General features: G+C 41.3%; 1 protein-coding gene across 1 annotated transcript in view; it reads right to left on the bottom strand.

The window, feature by feature from the left end:
* The window catches only part of ZC3H7B (zinc finger CCCH-type containing 7B), a 1,999,702-nt gene that overhangs the window by 1,917,461 nt on the left and 57,974 nt on the right, over window positions 1-24,267 (bottom strand). Inside the window, exon 2 of the mRNA XM_044087097.1 lies at window positions 8,842-8,902. Coding sequence (XP_043943032.1) covers window positions 8,842-8,894 — 53 coding nt within the window. The 5' untranslated portion in view covers window positions 8,895-8,902. The remainder of the gene's footprint in view (window positions 1-8,841; window positions 8,903-24,267) is intronic.

Below are 24,267 nucleotides of genomic sequence, written 5' to 3' on the forward strand. Positions count from 1 at the left end.
CTATCTATATATATATATATATATATATATATATATATATATATATATATATATATATATATATATACACACATATATATATATATAAATATATATATATATATATATATATATATATATATATATATATATATATATACACTCACACACACACACACACACACACACACCTATGTATATATTTGAGCAAAGAAAACTACCGAGGAGGTAATGATATTGAACTTTAAAGAGGATTATCATGACATGCTTAAGGCTTGCAATCAAAACGCCTAACATAAAAATTAGAAAAAAAAAATCTCACAGCATACATCACTAATTACTAACAAATTGAAGAAACATGAAAAACATACAGGAAATGCAATATACAATATTAGAGCAAAAAATGGGAACTTACCAGGATAAAATACACTGTACTGTATGACTAGCTCTTTGGTGCAGACAGCTGTAGCATAACAACAGCCTAGCTAACTCACGATTAAGTAATGACCTGGACACAAAGAGCTACCAAGAGAAGAGGAACTGAATGGCTGACTCTAGCTCACCCATCCTAGTGAACTAAGTCAGTGAGATCCTATACAATGTTAGAACCTTCTGGTGAAAGAAAAGGTATACACTCAAAAGAACAAGAATTAGAGTACACTGTTTGACATTAGTCAAGTTGCACAGTACATAAAATTAAAAAAAGGACAGTCCACCCATAGGATTGCCAAGTCCAGGTTGGAAAGGGGATGGCGTGCATATGAAGGGAGGTCTGATGACCAGAGATCTGAAAAAAATAAAGTGCTAATCTATGTTATTATTTTGCTGACCTGTATATGAAAAAGAGAAGAGCAATAGAATCAGAAAATCAACCAACTTCAAAAAGTGTATGGATGGAACAAAGAAAATTATTCTCAGCAATACCTAGAAATGGAGGGGAATGTGCAGATAACAGATATTATGGACATTTATCAGCTTATAAAATCTACATCAAGATCAATGTCAGCTTTGTGGTCAGAATGAATGAAGCCTGTAACTATGACCCACATGATTTGAAAGGTGTAAGTGAGCAGCTGACAACATATTTACCCGTAAGGGAAGGCAGCATTTAAGTATGCATGAATCGCCTGGCCAGTTTAAGAGTGCTTTACATGTTAATTTGCTGCAGGTACATCACAGAGTAGGCTAGCAAATAGGCCATCACCCTCCAAAGTAGTCTGGATAATGGTCCCCTCTGGCCATGACCTCTCTCTCCACCCACCTACCCTAAAAGTCACTGAAGTGGCAATTACAAAGAGGGAGAAAACAGGCTCAAGATCAATAAAAGATGTGGACGGTTGGCAAATATGGAGTTAAGGGTGGGTAAAATGACTTACAAAAGAAAAATCAGATACGTTTTTATCTTTCCTTTGTCCTTTAGATTAAGTGCTATTTTATTACTAGCCACACCTCACTAACAGGCACAATCCATTCAGTAAACTCATTAAGTACTTAACACGTGCATGATTTAGGAATGCGTATGGGGTTAACCCTGGCAGTCTCTGTAATTATTTTTCTAGATATTAAAACTAAAAATAAATGTATAAAATAAAGAATCCTATCATTCAGATAACTTCAATGTAAAAAACAAGAAACAGCCATGGCGTTACTAACGTAAATATATGCAAATGGTGTGCTTTTGCATAATAAAGAAGTTATGTACTCACCATAACATTCCATGTTGGTAGTCCATCTCACCCTTCATTTTTACATATGGGTTCGGAGGCGATCCTCGACTCAGACTCGGCCGATTTACAAGCTCGAAGACTTCTGGTTGGCTCATGGCCAAGCAGGTATCCCATAGTGCACCAGTACAAACCCCAGATCTTGTTTGCTGCTCACTAGAAGTAACAGACAAACCAATACTAAAAGGGTCTCCAACCAAAGATAACCAAATTATTATTATTATTATCTCCAGATCTTCCAGGATGGGGGCAGGAGGGACGGGTTGGTAAAAATAAAGGGTGAGATGGACTACCAACATGAACATTATGGTGAGTACATAACTTCTTTATGTTGTGTAGTCCAATCTCGCCTTCATTTTTATATATGGGACAGCATCCCTAGCACCTTATTCTTGGGTGGCTCACTGGAAAATACTCCTAAGCACCGTGGAGCCAAAGGATGCTTTACCCCTGGAAGCTAAATCCAATTTGTAATGTGTAATAAATGTGTGAGGGGTAGCCCACGTAGCTGCTGCACAAATATTATCAAGTGGGACCCTGGCTTGAAAGGCTGCAGAGATAGACAGCGACCTGGTAGAATGAGCCTTGATCCTGCAGGGTAAAGGTCTGCCCTCTGAACTGTATCCAGTTAGATAGTGTAACTTTAGAAACTGCTAAGCCCAATCTGGAGTCTGAAAAGGAAATGAAGTTGATCTTATTTCCTAAAATCCTTGGTCCGCTGTAAATAAAAATGTAGTTGTCTATGAAAGTCCAGCTGATGAAAACAGTATTCACCTGCATTACCGTGATTAGGGAAGAAAACTTGGAGTTCTAAGGATTGATTTAAGATAGCAGGGGAACAAACTTTGGGGACAAAGGAGGGATTAGTAAGTAGTGACACCCTGTCTTTGTGAAAGATCAAATAAGGTGGCTTAACAGACTAGGCTTGTAGCTCCAAAACCAGTATAGCTGACGTGATAGCTACCAAAAACAAAGTCTTCCAAGACAAAACTTTCAATGAAGATGAGTGGAAAGGTTCAAACGGGGAAGATGTCAGTTTGGACAACACAAAATTTAAATCCCAAGAAGTCACAGGTTCTTGCAGTGGTGGTCTCAAAAGAGCGATTCCTTTCAAAAAGGTTTTGCATAGCTTATGAGACATTAAATTATCTGGAAACCTTAAGTGAAAATGAGAAATTGCCACCAATTGGACGCTTGATATTGGCAGCGGCAGCTCCTTGTTGAAACAGCTCAGAGAGAAATTCCAAAATCACAGGGATAGAAGCAGTGTAGGGAATCTACATTCATTTTCTGTGCCCAAATAGATAATATTTTCCATTTACTGCCATACAGCCTCCTAGTTGAAGGTTTATGGGAGGACATAAGAATATGTGACACTGAGGATGATGCATCATGAAGCTGACTAGGGATGGAACTGGAGCAGCCACGCTGTCAACTTGAGGGTGTGGATTGAGGGATGTAGCAAACCTGACATGTGAGTCAACAGATCTGGAGCTGGGTCCAGGATCCAAGGATCATCCAGGAGAAGAGGCTCGAGGAAGGGGAACGAGACCTGACGAGACCAGTAAGGAGCAATGAGGATCAACTTGCTTCCCAGCCGGCTGGCTTTCTGAATCACTTTGGGAATGAGAGGAAAAGCATACAGAAGTCCCATGGGCCAATCATAAGCCAGAGTGTCTCTGGGGGTCTCCCCAGAGGGGGAATAAGGGAAAAAAAGCTGCTGCATTTGGTACTGACTGGGCTGGCAAAGAGGGTGCAGCAAGGCTGTCCCCATTTGCAGAAAATCTGTTCTGCTGTTTCCCCGTTTCAGAGACCACTCGTGTGGCAGTAGGATCGCCCGGCTGAGCTTGTTGGCTATCACGCTGGTCTTCCCTGGAATGTGCATTGCAACCAGAAAGCGCTGGAAGAAATTGCCCATTCCCAAACTCGCATGGCTTCTCGACAAGAGTGGGTAAGATCAGGTACCACCCTGTTTGTTGATATAGCAAACTACCAACATGCTGTCTGATTGTATCGCAATAGTCCCGAGAGGAAGAAGGTCTTGAAGTGCTTGCAACGCCAGGAGCACCGCCCTCATCTCCAGAACACTGATATGCAGGTGAGCCTTGTGTTCTTGCCATGTGCCTTGGACAGTCCTGCCAAGATAATCCCCCTCCACCCGATCTGGGAGGCAAATGTGGTCACAGTGACAACAGATTGGGCAAGAACAAAGGGGGCGCCCGTGATCAACTGGTTGGGGGCTATCCACCAAAGAAGGTCCTTCTTGCATGAATCCATCAGCAGGATAGGATGATTCAGCGGGAAATATTGGAAGGAGCATTGGGAAGACAGAAGCCACTTGAGAATTCTCATGTGCAACCTGGCTAATGGTACTAATAGAATGGTGGAAGCCATAGTCCCAAGGAGCTGAAGAACCCACTTCGCTTTGACCTTCCATAATGGGAGAAGACGCTGAATCTGAGACATTAAGTTTTGTGCCCTGTCGGCAGGGAGACGAGCTGTCATGTTCACTGCGTCTACCTCTGCGCCTATAAAAATCAGAGATTGAGACGGCAATAATGCAGATTTTTCCCAATTTATGGAGATCCCTAACTAAGCACAAAGCTGAATTAGTGGCGTTCCTGTTTTGGAGGAGTAGATGCCTGGTTGGGGCGGTCAGGAGCCAGTCGTCCAAATACGGAAACACCTGGAATCCCCGACATCTCAAGTGAGCTGTCACTATGGCCATGCATTTGGTGAACACCCTGGGGGCTGTAGCGAGACCAAAGGGCAGAGCACGAAACTGATAATGACTGGCTCCCAGCCGGAAGCATAGATGGCTCCTGGACACCTTGTCCACTTTTATATGGTAGCAGGCATTTTGGAGATCTAGAGAGCACATCCAATAGTCTTTCCCTAACAACGGGAGTATCGACTGCAGAGTTACCATCCGAAACTTGTCCTTCACCGATTCGTTTAACCTGCTGAGGTCCAATACTGGCCTCCGATCTCCAGTTAGTTTTGGTACTAAAGAACCTGGAGTAGGTTCCGGATCCTATTTGGTCTGCTGGGATGGACTGGATGACTCTTTTTAAAAGCAACTTGTTGATCTCCACAGTTGCCGGATCCCTAAGATTGGGTAGTACATCTGGGATCTTCTTGGGAACCAACGGCGGAAGGGAAAAGGGTATGATATAGCCTCTGGTAACAACTCTTTGTACCCACTTGTCTTCAGTGATATTTAGCCAGGCTTCTGGATACAAAAAAAATGTGACCCCCGACCGGCCCCAGAGAAACGCAGTCGGTCCTCACATCAGGACGCTGATAAGGCCGTCCCCGAAAGGAATCACAGCCTTGCTGGTATTGCGGACCACTCCTGCCTCTTGGGCAATGTCTCCCATTTCCTCTTCCTCTGAAGGAGGGTCCACCCCGTGTGTCCAGAAAGACCCTCTGGGACTTTTTGAACCACATTTTACCATCTCTTTGACCTTTGGCGTATGGTCGAGAGAGAACAGTAAAATGTACTCCCACGGCAGAAAGCTTCTTTCCTTCTTGCTCACACCGAGTGAGTGTGTCCTTCACCTTAGAACCAAACAATGAGGAACCATCAAATGGGGCGTTGGTGAAAGTAGACGAACGGTTCCGCAAAATTACACAAGCGCATTCAGGAGTGACACCTCAGGGCAACTCCTGAACCTGCTGCTCTACTCGCTCCATCAGCCGCATAGGAGATAAGCCACATGGAGGAGTTAACTACAGAATTTAAGGCGGACAACTGAGCACAGATCTTGTCAGGGACTCCCTTAGTACATGCACCTTGTATAGAATCTCCTAGCTCCTTGAGGAGATCCCTCTGTAATCTCGTGAAGTGAGTGAGATAGTTCAATGATCGAAGGGTAAGTGCTGCTGAACTAAAGATACACTTCCCAAATATGTCCATCTGTCGAGAATCCTTATTTGGCAGATGAACAGAGGAAGAAGTCTCCACCAGCTCCTTCTTTGTGGCTGCCGCCACCACCATGGCATCTACGGGAACGCCCTTGGATAAAAACTCTTTACCAGGAAGGGCAGACAGAAACGTATTAGATCTCCTGGGGACTGGCTCCATGGCATCAGGAGTATCCCACACCTTTCGACTAACTACATCCATGTTCGTCAAAAGGTGGAGATGCCCAAGAGGCAGAATGTTGAGACCCGAAAGCCTTCAGGTACACAGACTCCTCATCAGAAGGGTTGACAGTGGGCCAGTTGCACCTCTGATTAAGAATCTCCAAGATGTCCACAAAGGAGACATCATCAGAGGACGACTTGGGGGACCCTTCTGACTCCTCGAGGTCAGTGTCCGATGTCAAGGACTCATCCTGTAAGTCAACATGCTTCCTCTTACACAGCCTCTTCCGGGAAGGCTCCTCAAAAGGACATTCTGGGGAGGCCTCGGAAGAGTGGGGGCCACCAGCCGATGGCTCCTGAGGCTGAGGGTCTCTGCTATCTCCAGAGAGAGTATGGGCTGAAAACTGAAGTGGGTACTGTTGGGGGAAGAGTGCTGATACCACTGGTAGGGGCTGGAGAATGAGACAGCATGCTCTTCATCATCTCAAACGCTGACCTCTCCGGTTCCGAAGACCTCCCCTGCTCTGGAGAGACAAAGGTTAACATCGGAACCAGTGTCATCGGCTCAGAGATAGATGCAGGGTCCAGCTCAACCTGGCCGACGCACCGAGAGGAAGGCTCGGAACCGAAGATAGATTCCAACCCTCCCCGTCTGCTCCAACAGGAGAGCTTCAGCCCCTGGACACGACGGACGGCACCGAGCATGTCGGAGCCGAACCCGGCTCCAAAGCAGCGACAAAGGGAGCTGGAACTGATAGTACCTCCAGTGGCATCGAGCACTCCGGCTCCGAAGGGCCAACATGGCACGGAGGAGGAATAGCAGACAAGGGCAAAGCTGGATCGAGTGGCTCCGGAGCAGACTGGGTCGAGCAAACAATAATTTTGTTAAGGCAGACAACTTCAGGAGTCTCAGCACTACCCTCTCCACATCTTCTTCCGAAAGGTTCCTGGAAGATCTGGAAGACATAGTAGGGGATCTTGACCTATGGGGCACTGGAGACTTCAGTAACATGGAAACTGGTAGGGAATCCACAGACCGGCTCAGAGTAGCAGATTCAATTGCTGATTCAATCGGTTCAGAGGTCGGCTCCAAAACAGTTGGAAAAGACTCCATCACAATGGTGCTCTCCTTTGGCTCCGAAGGCAGTGGAGTGGAGGAGGCAGATTTTGACCGTTTAGAAGGTGGCTCCGAGACACCAGCCGGTGCCAGAGAAGGCCTTTTTGAAAACTTATATTTGCCAGACTTGGAGGAAGCCGAAGAACTGGATAGAACTTCCTCAAAAGATGGTTTTAGTAGCTCGATGGGTATAAGCTTGTTCTTTCTCTCCTGTAACACCCTAGGAAAGAAAGCATGGGAGAACAAGCACGATTCCTGCAGGTGGATGGCCCCTAAACAGTAGACACAGCTACTGTGGCCATCTGTTAAAGACATCTTTTGGGAGCATTTCATGCACTTCTTAAAACCCGAAGGTTTGTGTTCCTTACTCTCTTTAGACATTACACACACACACACACACACACACACACACACACACACACACACACACACAAGGAAGAAGAGGAGAAGACTAGGTCCTCTAACTAAAATGGGCCTAGCCCTACAGAAGGAAGTACCACGAGGACTAGGTCCTCTAACTTAAACGGGCCTAGCCCGGTGGAACAGAAAGCTAGGTTTTCTACTTTAAACAGACCAGAAAACTCTCACACACAGAAAAACTGTATATAACTCTATGTGGTAACAATTTGAAGAAAATAACTAACATACTAAGGCAGGAACTCCAACCCTTAGCAAATAACCAACGGATCCCCGCCAAAAATACAATCTCCGATTAAGGAAACTAAGCTGCCAATAATGGTTTAGAAAAAAACAGAATAACAGGAGCCCCTGTTAACTAGCAGCGGAAAACCGCCACAACTAAAACTACCGGATAAGGAAAAGCGCAACAGCACCTACAAAGAACTCTAAACTGGCACACAGGATACCAGGCTACAACAAGTTTAAGCTAAGAATGCACCAAAAGGGGCAAACAACACTACTGCCTAGGATAACAGCTCCTTACAACACCATAATAACTGTAATACAAATTTTAATTAGAAAAATTTTGACACTTTGCCAGAGCCAAGAGAAGCACAACCAAACTCGTCCATGCAGCAAACGAGATCTGGTGTTTACACTGGTGCACTATGGGATACCTACTTAACCACAAGCCAATCAGAAGTCTTCGAGCTTGTAAATCGGCCGAGTCGGAGCAGAGGATCGGCTCCGAACCCATATGTAAAAATGGAGGTGAGATTGGACTACACAACATCTAATGTTACTCCTAGACCTGATAAAGAAACAGAACATACTCAATGTGGACTGGAACCTTTAGAAAATGTCTATCATCTGGTCTTTGATATCAGCTCATTTTTTTCAGATATGCAAGTATACATATGCCAGCCTACTGTCATAGATGCATAAAGGCCCGACTATGACCAAAGCAACCAGAGGTCAACTAGCAGCTCAAATGACTGACAGGCTAGCAGGGGAGGGTGGGTGGTGCATATTCGGACAGGGAGGGTGGTGGCTCTCAGACAATTGTATCTGTCTTGCACGTGTAGTGTGACAACATGTCACTGAAAGCAGAAGTCAAATGAGAAGGGAGTCCACTGTGGCTGTGCAAGACTAACAGTAGCTCTCAGTCTCTCATGCGAAGGAGCACACATGCACAAGTGGGAGAGCATAGCAGCCCCTGCTGTTACATGGGTGGGTATGTACACATTAAGAAGTGGGGCCGGGGAAAATATAAACAAACATGCTGTCAAGTTTGGGATGATGGCAAGAGCAAAAAGAAACTCCGATGTCTGTCTGGATGACACCCCGCAATCACACAGGACTCCCTACATGGATCTGAAAGGATGATAACCTCCATCTCCAGGGAAGCATGGCCTGTGGGATAATGAGGAAGGAAAAATATAAAAAAAAAGGATGTGCAACTGTATACACATGCACACACACAAATCATTATGAGAAAATGAACTAAAATCAATGAATAATGCTGTTTCTTACTGGATAAACTGAAGGCCTTTCTGTATTTCCTCTTTTCTCTTCTGTCTTTCCATCTTGATGTCTGAAAGCAGGAAACATTAGGTTTAGTTTAATACAAGAAATTAAAATTGTCTTTTTACAGGTACTGGCTCAGTAATAAAATGGACAATATAATTTCTACTCAGCTCTGTAAATATGCATTGGCAAACACAGCATTCAATGAATATATATAGGATAAACTGATTTAAAAGTCAGTGGTACTCTCAATTTCAATCACTAGCAATGCTAATGGCAGTATACCACATCTAACATTTTCTGGCAACCAATCTACATACAGTGTTTTTATCCCCAGACAAAATCAGTACATGCAAGAGTTAATACCATAGTCTGCTAATGAGATATAAAAGTCAAGCATAACAGCAAAAATATGACACAAGACCCACAACAACAGTACCCGTGTGTACTTTACCTTAGTGAGCCAAAGAACACAAAAGCTCAAAAGCAGCAACAGTATTAAATATTTACTTGCTCACTGGTTTGCTTTCTTCCACCACTGTCAGTGCGGTCTTACCTCATACAGTTTATATCTGCTGCATGTACAATCCCCAATATTTATCAATATGTACATTCTGGTAGAGCAAATCCTATGCAACCTGATTAAATATTACTATGGATCTCCCCCATGTTGTGTTGGCTGCCAGTGTCATGAAGATGATAATGATGATAACAATGATAATGGATGATGATAATGACAATAGTAGTAGTAGTAGTAGTAGTAGTAGTAGTAGTAGTAGTAGTAGTAATAATAATAATAATAATAATAATAATAATAATAATAATGTTATATTATTTTTAATATGTTTTGCCTCCCCCTTTCAACAGACCATTACCTGCTCTTGGGAGCCTCTCCTCATCTAAAAAGTCTTCCCTGGATTTTCTCCAACCCATTTTTAGGACCAGTAAGGACACTGCAGCACCCCAGGGCATCACACTGCTGCCAACAATAATGTTGCTGTTGTGTCTTTCGGCTTATCCCGGTTAGGGGTTGCCACAGCGGAACTCCGGTCCTCTAATGTTTGGTAGTAGATTTTTACGTGCCGAGTTACCAGCCCTGACGCACAACCTTCAACGAAGGCATGCCCATTCACGCATGCCTTCACACAGAAGATGCTCTAGCTGAGAATCAAACGGGACATCTTGCTGTGAGGCGACAACGCTACCGCAGCACCACTACTACTACCACTACTACTAATAATAATAATGATGATGATGCTGATGATAATTCTTCATGGGGTCGGGATATCTCATCAACTATCACCATCTTTCTCATTCAATGCCACTCTTCTACCATTTTTTTTTTTTTTTAAACGAGAAGCATCTTTATTAAATCATGTATGACACAGACACTTACATTTACATAAAGGAAAATAAACCATAGCGACACAATCTCAGTTGCAAACATTATACATTCCAAACAGTGTCGACACAACTTTAGCTGCAAACCATGTACATCACTTTTAATATGTCCAGTCATCCATTACAAAGCTGATTCAAATCCTGCCTTCTTTTAAACCTCGTTCCTCCTCTGTATGTATTGATCCCAATTTTTTCCTATGTAATTTGCTCCTACCCTTTTCTAAAGATCCCAGTTTCAGTTGTTTTCTCTCTCTTACTATCTTCACTACTTCTAGTAATGTTTTAGACTTTGAATTTCCATTTTTTATTAACTGCTTTTTTGACAGCCATCATACTTAGACTCAGCAAGGCCTTACTATGTCCAGGCAATTCCGATTCTGTATCATACAGTGCAATGAAAAAGTATTTACCCCCTTCCTAATGTCTTACTTTTTTGCATGTTTGTCACACTTAAATGTTTCGGATCATCAAACAAATATAAATTTTAGACAAAGATAACCCAAGTAAACACAAAATGCAGTTTTTAAGTGATGATTTTATTTATTAAGGAAAAAAAAACTATCCAAACCTACATGGCCCTATGTGAAAAACTAATTGCCCCCTAAACCTAGTAACTGGTTGTGCCACCCTTGGCAGCAACAACTGCAATCAAGCATTTGTGATAACTGGCAATGAGTCTTTCATATCGCTGAGGAGGAATTTTGGCCCACACTTCTTGGCAGAATTGTTTTAATTCAGCCATATTGGATGGTTTCCAAGCATGAACTGCCTTTTTAAGGTCATGCCATAGCATCTCGATTGGATTCAAGTCCAGACTTTGACTAGGCCACTCCAAAACCTTCATTTTGTTTTTTTTAAGCCATTCAGAGGTGGACTTGCTGGTGTGTTTTGGATCATTGTCTTCCTGCAGAACCCAAGTGCACTTCAGCTTGAGGTCATGAACTAATGGCTATACATTCTCCTTCAGAGAGCAGAATTCATGGTTCCCTCAAGTTACAGCATGTCATCAAAGTCCAGAAGCAGCAAAGCAGCCCCAGACCATCACACTACCACCACCATGTTTGACTGTTGGCATGATGTCCTTTTTCTGAAATGCTGGGTTACCTTTACGCCAGATGTAACAGGATGCACACCTCCCAAAAAGTTAAACTTTTGTTTTGTTAGTCCACAGAATATTTTAACAAAAGTCTTGGGAATCATCAAGAAGTTTTTTGGCAAAAGTGAGATGAGTCTTTATGTTCTTTTTGGTCAGCAGTGGTTTTCACCTTGCTGTGTATGCCATTTTTGCCCACTCTCTTTCTTATGGTCGAGTCATGAACACTGACCTTAACTAAGGCAAGTGAGGCCTGCAGTTCTCTAGATGTTGTTCTGGGTTCTTTTGTGACCTCTTGGATAAGTCGTCGCTGCGCTCTTGGGGTAATTTTTGCAGGCCAGCCACTCCTGGGAAGGTTCACTACTGTTCCGTGTTTTCTCCATTTGCGGATAATTGCTCTCACCCTGGTTCGCTGGAGTCCCAAAGCTTTAGAAATATTTTTGTAACCTTTTCCAGACTGATAGATGTCAATTACTTTGTTTCTCATCTGTTCTGGAATTTCTTTAGATCATGGCATGATGTCTTCCTTTTGGGATCTTTTGACCTACTTCACTTTGTCTGACAGGTTCTATTTAAGTGCTCTCTTGATTCAACTGGTCTGGACTCAGCTTTCCCAAAAATGTGATTAACCACAGTTACTTCATGATTTAACAAGGGGGCAATTACTTTTTCACATAGGACCATGTAGGTTTGGATAGGTTTTTTTTCTCCTTAATAAATACAATCATTACTTAAAAGTTGCATTTTGTGTTTACTTGGGTTATCTTTGTCTAATATTTACATTTGTTTGATTATCTGAAACATTTAAGTGTGACAAACATGCAAAGACATAAGAAAACAGGAAGGGGGCAAATACTTTTTCATTGCACTGTAGCTCAAAAAATAGTTTCCCTAGTTAACCCAATCTGCTCACCCCAGCATCTCTGACAGAAAAGTCTGCAGGGAATTTTTAAAATCTGCCAACTCATTACAGTCCCAGAAAATATGTTCCCCCAGTTACTTCTTTACTCTCCATCACAACTTCAACCTGAAGAAAAATTCTTTGTGGAGTCTGCTTGGGGTATAAAAATACCAATGTAAACACTTCCAGGAAAAGATCCTAAATCTAGATTTTGCATATTTGTGGGACAGAGTGGATATAAAAAGTTTACAAACCCCTGTTAAAATGCCAGGTTTTTGTGATATAAAAAAATGAGACCACAATAAATTATTTCAAAACTTTTCCTACCTTTAATGTGACCTATAACCTGTACAATTCAATTGAAAAACAAACAAATCTGTTAGGGGAAAAACTATAAAAAATAAAAAACGTACAATGAGCTGGTTGCATAAGTGTGCACACCCTTAAACTAATACTTTGTTGAAGAACAGACAAATGTTACATTAGATACACTTATTCTATATAAGAGAGACCAAAAGCCAGGTGAAATCTTTGTAGCTTACATCACTGACTTGAGAAATAAAGCTGAAACGTGCACATTTGGTGACTTGAAAGATTATTAATAATGGACAGGCTTGTGTGCTGTATTAATAGTGCTGCAGTGAAAAAGATTTTGCTTCGTGACAGTGATTTAACATTAAACAAAGTCATAGAAATTTGTCAAATCCATAAGCTCAAAGAAAGGCACACAAATATGATTGCAAGTGATAAAAGCATGGTTTCAGCAGCCTTTAGAGCAAACATGGACGGCATGCAATACATGGCAAGGAGAAACAGCACATGACTGCTGCCACCTCTGCAGGCTCCCCAAGGAAAACCCGGAGTGTTCTAGCAGGTTCCAAGCCTAGCTTAGTGAAAGGAGCATGCTCAGTGCAGTCAGCAAATCCCAAGTCGAGTCTTATTGCAAGAGAAATGCTTAGCATTTGGTCAGCAATGCCACAAATGTAAATAAAATGGAACGCTTTTCAAGTTTTGTAAATCAATCAAGCCTTATTGTTACTGAGAAAGGTCACTCAAAAAAAGCAAGTTGAGCATGTGGAGAGAGCTGCTTTCAATGTGGATGGTGTGTCAGTGGTCAGTGAAAAGGTTAAGGCAGTAGATTTGTTGGCAAAGACTGAATTATTTTGTACTGTTCTGATCAATGGTAAACCCACGGAGCTCAAAGTAGACACTGGTTCAAAGTGTAATGTAATGTCAGCAAAAACATTTGCTAAAGTGAGTGCTGGTGAGCAACTTAATTTTGTCAATTGTGCGAAGCTTGTTACTTATGGAGGTGAAGAGATTCAAACCAAAAGGCTCAGTGATGCTTTCATGCTATTTGGCTGGGAACAGTTACAGCTTACAATTTTATGTAGTCCGAAGACCTGTGCAGTCATTATTAGGTCTCAGAGACATTTTTTGAGAATGAAACTGCTTTCTTTTACCAAAGAAGTACATCAAGTAAGCTTATGTCCCAGTTCCAGCTTCAGTAATGCAATTTTCTCAGAGTATGCTGATGTGTTCGATGACAAGCTAGACAAACTTCCAGTTGTGTACTCCTAGAATGTATACCCAGTGGTCAGTCCAATGGTTAGACCAGCAAGAAGACTTCCAATAGCTATGCAGAACAAGGTCAAGGTCTAGTTAGACAAACTGGTGCAGCAAGGTGTGATTTATCCAGTTACAGAACCAAATGAGTGGGTATCTTCCATGGTAGCTGCTCATAAGAAAAATTCAGATGAAATCAGAATATGCATGGACCCAAGAGACTTGAATAAGGCATTAAAAAGACCTCATCATCCTATGCGTACAGTCAGGGAAATTGCAACCCTCATGCTAAATGCCACTGTTTTTTCTGTCTTAGAAGCAAAGAGTTAATTCTGGCAAGTAATGCTTGATCGCAAATCTTCACTACCGACTACATTCAGTACTCCATAAGGTAGATACAGATTCTTCAGGATATCTTTTGGAATAAATTCTGCTTTGAAGGCAATGGAGCAATTTTTTTTCAGGTTACCACTGTGCAATAATAGTTGATGATTTACTGGTTGGAGGTAATGGTGAAGCAGAGCATGACAGAAACCTCAGGAAAGTTCTGGACAGAGCCTGTGAAGTGAATTTAACGCTCAATCCTCTGAAATGCAAATTCAGACTACCAGAAGTTACTTATGTTGGTCATTTATTTACCAGTACAGGTTTATGACCAGATCCCTTTTAAACAAGCAACCATTCTTCAGATGAAAGCCCCAGACATTGTCCAAGCCCTACAGCGTTTTCTTGATAAGGTTAACTGGGCAAATTTATCCCTGACTTTAGAGAGTTATCAGCGCCTTTAAGACAGCTGACATGCAAAAATATTGCATGGTCATGGTTAGAACAACACCGGAGAGCATTTGATAACCTCAAACAGCAAATTGCTAAAACGCCTACATTAAGATACTATGATGTCCACAAACCTGTAGTTCTTTCCTGTGATGCTTCAAAGTTCGGTCTTGGTGCAGTTATTCTTCAAGAAGGCAGACCTGTTGCCTATGCATCTAGAACTGTTAACCAAACTCAGATGCAGTATGCTCAAACTGAGAAGCAACTTTTGGCAACTGTGTTCACATGTTCAAAGTTCCATGATTATATGGCTGAGCTATCCAAATAGAAACGGACCATCAACCTCTTGTCACTATTTTAAAGAAGCCTATGCATTCTGCTCCAGCAAGACTAAAAAGAAAGATGCTCAAAGGCAAAAGCAAAATTTCAAAATGGTCTGTACAAAAGGTAAACTTCTTTATCTGGCTGATAACTTATCCAGATCACCCAGAAATACCACGGAACAGCTTGACGCAGAGAATTTTGACTTTGATGTCACGGAAGTGCGTAAATTTTGTGACACAAGACTTGATGCGCTGAGAGATTATACAAAGACTTATCCAATTTTGCAAAAGCTCAACCCCTTCTTCAGTGTAGGACGTCCGTCAAAACAATTCTGTGTACAGCCAGAAGTACAACCTTACTTTCCATACAGAGATGAGATGAAGATGGTATCATTTTCAAAGGTCCAAAAGTTGTTGTTCCTACTTCCTTACAACATGAATATATTCAGATTTTACATCGTGGCCACCCAGGTTCCGATTCTACCAAAAGAAGGGCGAGAGGACTAGTATTTTGGCCTTCTCTAGCAAAAGACATTGATAAAGTGCTTTTTTCTTGTTCAGTGTGCAACAGTACTAAGCCACATTTGCAAAAAGAGCCAGTTCAGCTAAGCCAAATTCCTGAACTATCTTGGTCAACAGTAGCAAATGATATATTTGAGTGGAACAGTCAACATTACTTCGTGTTGGTGGATTCTTATTCGAACTGGTCTGAGATCGATTTGCTACCTAACTTACTAACGTCCAGCACTGTTATTACTAAGATGAAACATCATTTCTCAGTCCATGGTAGTCCACACAAAGTTATTTCTGACGATGGTTTTCGGTTTACCAGTCAATTGTTTCAGAGATTTGCTAAACTGTGGGACGTTATCCATGTTACCAGCAGTCCTGAATATCCAGTCAAACAGTCTTGCTGAACATGCAGTACAGAGTGCAAATCAATTACTGAAGAGGTCAAAGAGCGACAATACCGACATCATCTTGAATTTACTCAATCTCAGAAATATATCCTGTGACAGCCAACTAGGCTAGCCTGCTCAAAGACTTATCTAGGCAAACAAGAACAGCCCTTGCCTATCCGTTCTAGTTTGTTGGTGCCTAATGCTAAAAACAACAGAGCAATTAAAGCCCAACTTTTTAAGAAGCATTCTTCTCAGAAGTCCAGCTATGATAAAATGAGCAGATTTCTTCATCCGTTAAAAGAATGAGAGACAGTGAAGATGCAAACAGCAAAAGGCTTTGATTGAATTGGTCAAGTAAATGTACCAAGCAGAGATCCTACTAAGTAGGGAGTACAGGAGAAACAGCAGACATCTTCTTCCTGTAGCAGAAATGACATTGCAGCATCATACCTCTGATACAGATTCTAGATCTCAGATCAACCCTGACCATGTTCGTACCAAAGAACATGACGCAGTATCCATTCCCGTTCCTTATGATGTCAAAGTTGTCCCCAAAGTTGAACATTCCTTGAAGACCGTCCCCAATACTAGATCCAATTCTGACTTTTATGTTACAAGTTCAGGTCATATTTCCAGGCCTAGTGTGAAATACACAGCAACTTGGACATAACTGTTTTATGTGTGCCTAACTATGTATCATTGCATGTCAAATAACTAGTTCTGTATAACTGCATGCCAAGAGATCATTTCTGTAAAACTGTATCTCACTGAATACTGTTATTTTGTATATGGACTATTTCTCAAAGAGGAAGTATGTAGATCACAGCATGTGTATGTACGTTTAAAAAGCATTTCCAGATGTAGCATGTGCATATAAATTAAGAGCATGTGCAGGCAGCAGTGCCATTTTCAGAAAACAGCCAGAGTGTTAACGTGTATGAGTGTGGTAGTCAGTCTGTTTATAAGTTTACTTAAGTTCAAGTTACAAAGCCTCATTTCTGATGCGTTTGTGTGTAATAAAGCTGCTTGAACAAAACCCATGAATGTTCATCTGTTTTATCCCGACCAGACGAGTGACACTACTTGACTCTTTCCATCTTCCCCTCCCAAATAAAATCCTTCATCTCTTTATTAATTGCTATCCACAACTTCTCCTCTGGTTGATAAAAATATGTTTGATCTGTGTACAATACTTAAGGGACTAAAAACATTTTAACTGCTTGTATCTTAATACCAATATCCGTAAAACAGTGCTTCTAATTTCTCAGTTTTTGTATGAACTTTTGTTTAGTCTCTTCTGACATATCCTTAGCTGCTACATCAGTATAATTTTTAATCCATATTCCTAAATACTTAATTTTATCATGTCACCATAAGTATGGATATTGCTGAAACAATTCATATAGGGATACATAACTTAAAGCTATAAGTACAACTCTGGTGACTTCCTGTATTCTTGCAACATTGCCAAGACTTGGAACTCTCTACAACTACAAATCAGGGTACAACCTAAAAAAAAAATCTTCAAAAAACAGCTTATTTCTCACCTAAACAACTCGTGAACATGCAACTGCCTAGCACCTGGCTGACATTTTAACACCTTTCCCCTACCCACTATCCAAACTCTTTGTAAAACTCCCACAGATGCACTATATTTATTATCATGTTACTTACAAACTCACTGACACTTATTTCCCACTGTCCCATCTATACCCAGTAACTCTCAACTAGCTTTCCCTTAAAATGTCAATTTTTAGTTTTTTTTTCTTTCTTCTCTTATCTTTATTACATCAAGATTATCTCTACTAAACACACTGTATGAATAACAATCACGTTACTACCTGCTATACTTTTTGTATGTCTAAACCACTGTGCTTATGCAAATATCTTATGCAATCATATGTTATCTGCTATATTTTATAACTGTATGTGTAAGCCACAATGCTCATGTAAATATCTTATGTCTAGTATGTTAGTAACTGTTTCTGGAGCTTTTCTCCCCGGCCTCTACTGAAAACAGACAGATCTGTCCAGTCGGACCTCCCCAGTAAACAAATGTAAAATAAATAATAAAATATAAATAATTTACTGCTACTGCTTTTGTTTTAGCTTCATTAATTTTGTATCCCAAAAAGGGTGGAAACTGTCTCAATACGTTCCACAGCACAGTAATGTCCCTTTCTGGTCTTGTCAGGTATACAATAATGTCATCTGCAAATACAAAGCCAGCTTTTCTTGACTACCATACCAAGTATATCTTTAAATTTCTGAATCCTTTCTTTTCTTTGCCAGTGTTTCTAAATATAATGCAAATAACAAAAGGGGGACCCCCGCCTGGTTCCTCTGCTCAAGCAGAGATTATCAGAGAGGACTCAACTCATTTTAATTTTCACCTCCAATCCTCCATATATTCTCCTAATCAACCTTATAATTTTATCAGGGAATGTAAATTCTTCCATTGCTCTGCTCATAAAATCCCAGCTTACTCTGTCAAAAGCTTTCTATGCATCAAGAACCACCATCAAAAGTGGTATTTTCTTACATTCTGCTTCCCTCTTGAGCATTACTGTTCTGTTTATGTTGTCAAATGTTTGCCTCCCCTGCACAAAACCACATCGATCCATGTCTATCAATTTTGGCATTACTGTTGCCATTCTGTTAGCCATTATAGACACAAACACTTTATAATCATGACTTAGTACTGAAATGGGCCGATTTGAAGCTGGATCTGATGGATCTTTACCCTCTTTAGGTATAACAGCTACTACCGCCTTCTTCCAGTATGTTGGTACTTCTCCTCCTCCTTTTGTTAAACAAAACCTTCCATATCTTGATCAGTTTTTTCCCTCCTAGCTTCCAAACTTCCACAGGTATACCCATCTATTCCTGAGGACTTTCCTGTAGATTGGTTATACACTCTCATACCCTCTTTGATGGTTAAGCCTGACTGCTACAGGTCTCCACTCATGCAATCCATTAAACTCTTTGCTGGCAGTTCATGTTTCCTCTTGCCTTCTTTCAGTCTCTCCCAAATCATCTTCACCAGATTGTCTTCTGCTTCCCTGCACATGCTCCCAATACACCACAATCTGTTCTCAACCTATCTCTGTATTTGGAGCTACTTTGGGAGGTTGGTGTAATGGTTAAGGCGTTTACCTTACAGACACAAGGTGCAGGGCTTGATTCACACATCTGGTAATTGGCTAGGCTTAAAATGGCCCACAAGGGGAGTTAGCCTAGTACTAATCTATGAACCTAAGCTACGATGTCCTCATTTCTTTACCTGTCCCACAGTGTGCATCTTACCACCCATCTTAAGAACCATTTCCATCACCTATAGCTTCCTCCACTGCTCTGCCTTTACTACTAAAGTTTCTGTATCATAAAGTAGTACTGTTGCACCACTGTTTTGTACATCTTACTCTCCAGCGTCTTTGGTATTCTTACTTCACATACTACCCAACAGACTGTGCCAGGCAGCTGCAGCCCCTCTGACTCCAGCTTTGACCTCCTCATTCAGACGTCCCCTGCTAAACAGCATCAGGTATTGGTGTGAGGGGTTGAGGAAAAGGGAAGTAGTGGAACAGGCTCTCTCAATTTTCAGCTTTTCCTGAATTCTCCCATTTGCTGACATGACAACTGTCCTGTCTGTACTCAGTTTCATTCAATATATCTTCAGTTTTGCATTTCATTCCCTTATCATTTCTGGTTCAGAGTCAGCTTGTAATGTCACATTGTTTGCATAGAGCAGCTTTAATGATCTGTTCCCTCAGATCAATTTGCTAATGTTATCTAACACCGAACTGAACTTCGATACACACCCACTCTCACTGGAAACCCCTCTGGGAATCCAAACACTGTATTTGAGTCATTGGGTTCTTTTATATAAAACTTCCACTAACTCTCATTGGGTTCTTTTATATAAAACTTCCACTAACTCTACCAAAGTTATTTGGACTTCAGGCCATTGTAGGACTCCCCAAATCAGCTTTCTTCTGACCTTGTCAAAAATGTTCTCCAAGTCTAGGAACGCCCACTTAAATTCTTTCCTCATTGTTAGCTTCCTCAAAACTATCTATCTCACTGTAAACACTGAGTCAGTTCTACTGTATACTGATCTGAATCCCACATGTTCATCACCTACCTCACTTTCTACTATTCTGCATATCTGTTCATCAACCAGCATCTCCAGCACTATCATGCAGTATGACAGGAGAGTCTGATACCTCTACACTGCTGTCAGTAGAATGCTTACTCTCCAGTAATCTGGGATGCACCCCTCTCTCCATACTGATATTAGTACCCTCAGGAGCCATTTCTCTTGCAATTCACTCATCATCTTTATCATATCTGCAGTGACCTCATCTGAGCCTGCTGCTTTACTCAGAGCTTTACTCTCTATTCATAATCTGTGTAGGGTTTTCTTCATTCAGAATCTGCTGGAAGTACTTCTTCAACCTGCTTCTGAGGTCCTGTGTATTTGCCAACATCCCTTACAAATGGTGTCTGATTACTACCTTTACCTGTCATTGCCTTGCTGCTACCAGACAGAGCTTCTTTGTGCCATCTGCTGAGTCACTCAGCAAGCTGGTACAGTGTGCCTCTGATGCCTTGTTCTTTGCTATTGTGACTGCCCTCAGCCTCTATTATAGGGAATCGGTATTCCTTTCTTAGCCTGCTCTCTTAGCCTCCGTTATAGAGAATCGGTATTCCTTTCTTAGTCTGATCAGTCTTTTCTGTCTCCCATGTTTTCTTGCACTTCTTTCTTTTGATAACTTCCTGGACATCTGCATTCTACCACCAACCTTCCTTATGTCCCTTACTTCCATACCGGACTCAGCAATATGTCTGTTCTATAGTCCTTACAAATGCTGCTTTGAGAGGTGGCCATTCTTCAGCTCCATCCATTTCCTTCTCTTCTTGAGGTGCTAGAGCCCCAAATGTTTCTTCAAATCAATATCCAGGCATTTAGTCTCATCTCTGTTGATATCAGAGCCTTCTCTGACCACTGTTTGCAGCTGATTGTGTGGTTTATGCTGTGGGCTGACTGTTACACTGGGGATGACTTCAAAACCTCCAACTCCATCTCACAGACTTTTCCTTATTAGGAGGAAGTCTACCAGAATTTGTCAGCAGCTCTTGTATGCGATATTGTGTCTGTGCCTCCTGATAAACCATGTGCTGGCCAGATGTCTAGAATGGCCTTGCTTTCTTGATTTCCATTTCCCCCACTCATGTGGACCTAAGGCAGTCCTATTCTGCTCAACCTGTCCCAACGTGGAGCATTCACGTCCCTCATTATCACACCAACTCATGTTGTCCTGCTTCGTCTAGTAGATTTTGCAACTGCTGCCTGAATGGATTCTCTTCTTTGTTTTCACAACCCTGCTCTGTGGCATTGGCAGAGATTATGAATACTGCCCAATCTTTACATTGAGATATGCCCATCTTTACATTGAGATCTGCCTGTCACGGGTCTATCACTAATTCTAATGACATCCACACTCAAAGTCTTCTGAAGACTCTCCCTTACCACAATTCACACATAATATCTAGTCTGTCTTCCCTTTCAGTAGTAGACTATGGAGCCCATCGCAATCTATGTGGTTTGAACTTCCCTTCTACTTTTTCTCCTGGATAAACAGGAAATCCAGCCTCCTCCTAACCATCATGTCATCCACTTTCAAGCTGCATCTTGTATTAAATGCAGTAATTCTTCGTTCATGTTTAGTAGGTCGATTTCTGTTAAGCAAATGCTGGACAAAAAAACACACCTATCCCAATATGGGCAACTGGACAATGGCTGGCAAGTAGCTTACTGACTCAGGGATGGCAGGCGCAAACATACACACACACACCTGCCAATAAAGGCACATAAAGTCTCTCCCACCACTAGCAAGGGAACCTGGCATAGGTGAGAGTAGATCACGGCAACCCACTTACCACCACCAAATATTTATGCCCATTTTGGCAACATCAGTCAATGTGACCAAATCACATAAGACCAATTTTTACACAATCAAGTGGATAGCCTTGACATGGTGCAGAATCCGTGATCCATGTTCTCCTATCCAGAGGATAATGCAAACACAGCTGATCCTTAAAGTGGTTGGTCTATACACTGCCTAGAATCTACACTTCTGTTGATGACTTCTTTCAATTTTACACAAGTTTGAGGTTTGGGGGTAGGTGAAGAAATCCCACAGAGACACAGGGATAGCATGCAAACTCCACACAGGCAATGGCCAGAGGTCAGGATCAAACCTGTGAATGGGAGGAAAAGAATAACTATTGTGCCAACTGCGATCTACTATACATACAATTTTCCCCTCTTTCTTGGGCAGCTGTATTGTCCAGGGGATGGACATGCAATGGATGGTGCTGGCATATCTTCCTGCCACCCCCTACATGTGCTTGACCAAGGAACAACCATAAGGGGCTCTCAAGTAGAAGAAACCCCCATGATGGGCAAAGCCATCTTCTTAAACCAGTACCTCGGACTCCCAAACCATTAACTGAACCCAGATCATCTGGGCCATAGTCAGGGCCTTATACCCTGAAACCAAAGCAGTGGCTATTACATGACTCTATGATGGCCTGATATAAGCTTCAATCCACAATCCAACTATCCCTATCAATCAAAATGCTTAGCAAGACTATAACAGTGCTGCTCGAGTTGTACATTCCTCACCTTATTAATGTAATATTCAATACCTCATTCCTCCACCTTATTAATGTAATATTCAATACCTCAAGCCTAAGGCCTTCCCACTTCACAACAATAAAATATTCTAAAAAAATGGTAAAATTCTGAAATTGTGACAAAGAACTAGTAAAAATGAGAATTCATGGAATTTATTATTTTAGGCCAGAATACTCAAATCACTACAATTTACACATGTTCTTCTCAATACAGTCTGCACTACTGCCAGTTTGCTTCAAATCAATGTCCTGTAATCAGGATCTTAAAAACAAACACAACAATGGGATCATGGTTATGAACTGAAATTTCATTTTTGACTGTAATTCCATGCATTTCAGATCACAACAAGGGAATTAAAAGACAAAAGTTACGGATACATATTACATGCTTCAGCTGCATAATGAATCAGGATTACTACTGACAACATTAAGACTACTCAACACAATATCCCAAAATATACCATCCTTCTAAAAACCTTCAGTTCTATACCAAATAGAAGAGAAGAAAGGGGTAAGTGGTTGTAGCTGGAGTTCTTCTCAGACATACAGGTTATAAGGAGTACCCATGACTTTGATATGTGACCTCAAAGACTTCCTTCTGTGGGAACAATTAGGAAAGGATCTCCAACTTAAATCATCTTGGGTGGCTGCACTTTGGGAACACACTTCTGGTGAACAAGGTGCAAAAAGCTTCCAGTGTGAATGTTACATCCTGCTTATAGTGTTTAGTAATGGTCATGACAAAATGGCAACCAGAGAAGTCATCTAATAAAGCATTATGGAAGAAGGCTATTGATGTACATACTGCTATAGTACCATGTGCTTTAGGAGGAGAAGCTTGCAAGGTTTTAGCACACTTTTCAAAGTCAAGACAGAAAACCGTAATCTGAAAACCATTCATAAAGACATTCCTTAGCAACCTGTCTACCTTTTAGAACTTTAGCAAAAGACACAAAAAAAATGGAAATTGTTTTCTCTGCTTTAAGTTCTGTTGACAAAATACTTGCACTCGCTCAAGTAATCGACAGTATGAAGAAGCTGTCACCTTGCAATATAATGGAGAGAAAATAAAAATAAAAACAAAACGAACAGCCTGAAACTATAGTCTACATAGCATTCCTTAAGTTTATTTTTGTTAGATTACTTCTGTGCCCATAATATACAACGTGACATGGATATTCCTAGCAGAAATGCAGACTGCAGGAAGCTCAGTTTTAAAATAAACAGCAGCAGTTTCTTGGGCACTATCTCACATGGGACAGCGAAAAATGGAAATATTTGGTAGACAAAAACTACACTTGTAATGAAGACCTGATGGAATGTTAAAGTCATTATCACACAGCAAAGTGTAGAAAATCCCTAGCTTGTTATAGATGGATCACCAGATAAGACAGACTAGCTCTATGTGTAATCGCAGGAAAGCAGGACCAGTAAGCCTGCCTACTATGATCAGCAGCCACCATGGGTACACAGTACAGATAAACAATCTAATGAGCAATTTTGCCAAAGGGTAGGACAGGAAACCAAAAATGACCACACAGGTGCTGCACTCAGGAAAAAGTCTGAACAGGCATTAACAGTATTTGTTCCCAATTGCCCAGGAATAAAATGAAATCTCTAAAGCTTCAAACAATCTAACAAAGCCACAAGAAAATAAATGCCAAAAGTGACTAAGTAAAAACAGATGTGGCATTTGCAGCTATGTAATGAACGTACACAATATTCACCCAAACCACAGCAGTTCAAGACAGTTAAAGTGCTAACAAAACA

Source organism: Protopterus annectens, chromosome 1.part1 (genome assembly GCF_019279795.1).
Source record: "Protopterus annectens isolate FY-2018-M chromosome 1.part1, PAN1.0, whole genome shotgun sequence".
Taxonomy (NCBI): domain Eukaryota; kingdom Metazoa; phylum Chordata; order Ceratodontiformes; family Protopteridae; genus Protopterus; species Protopterus annectens.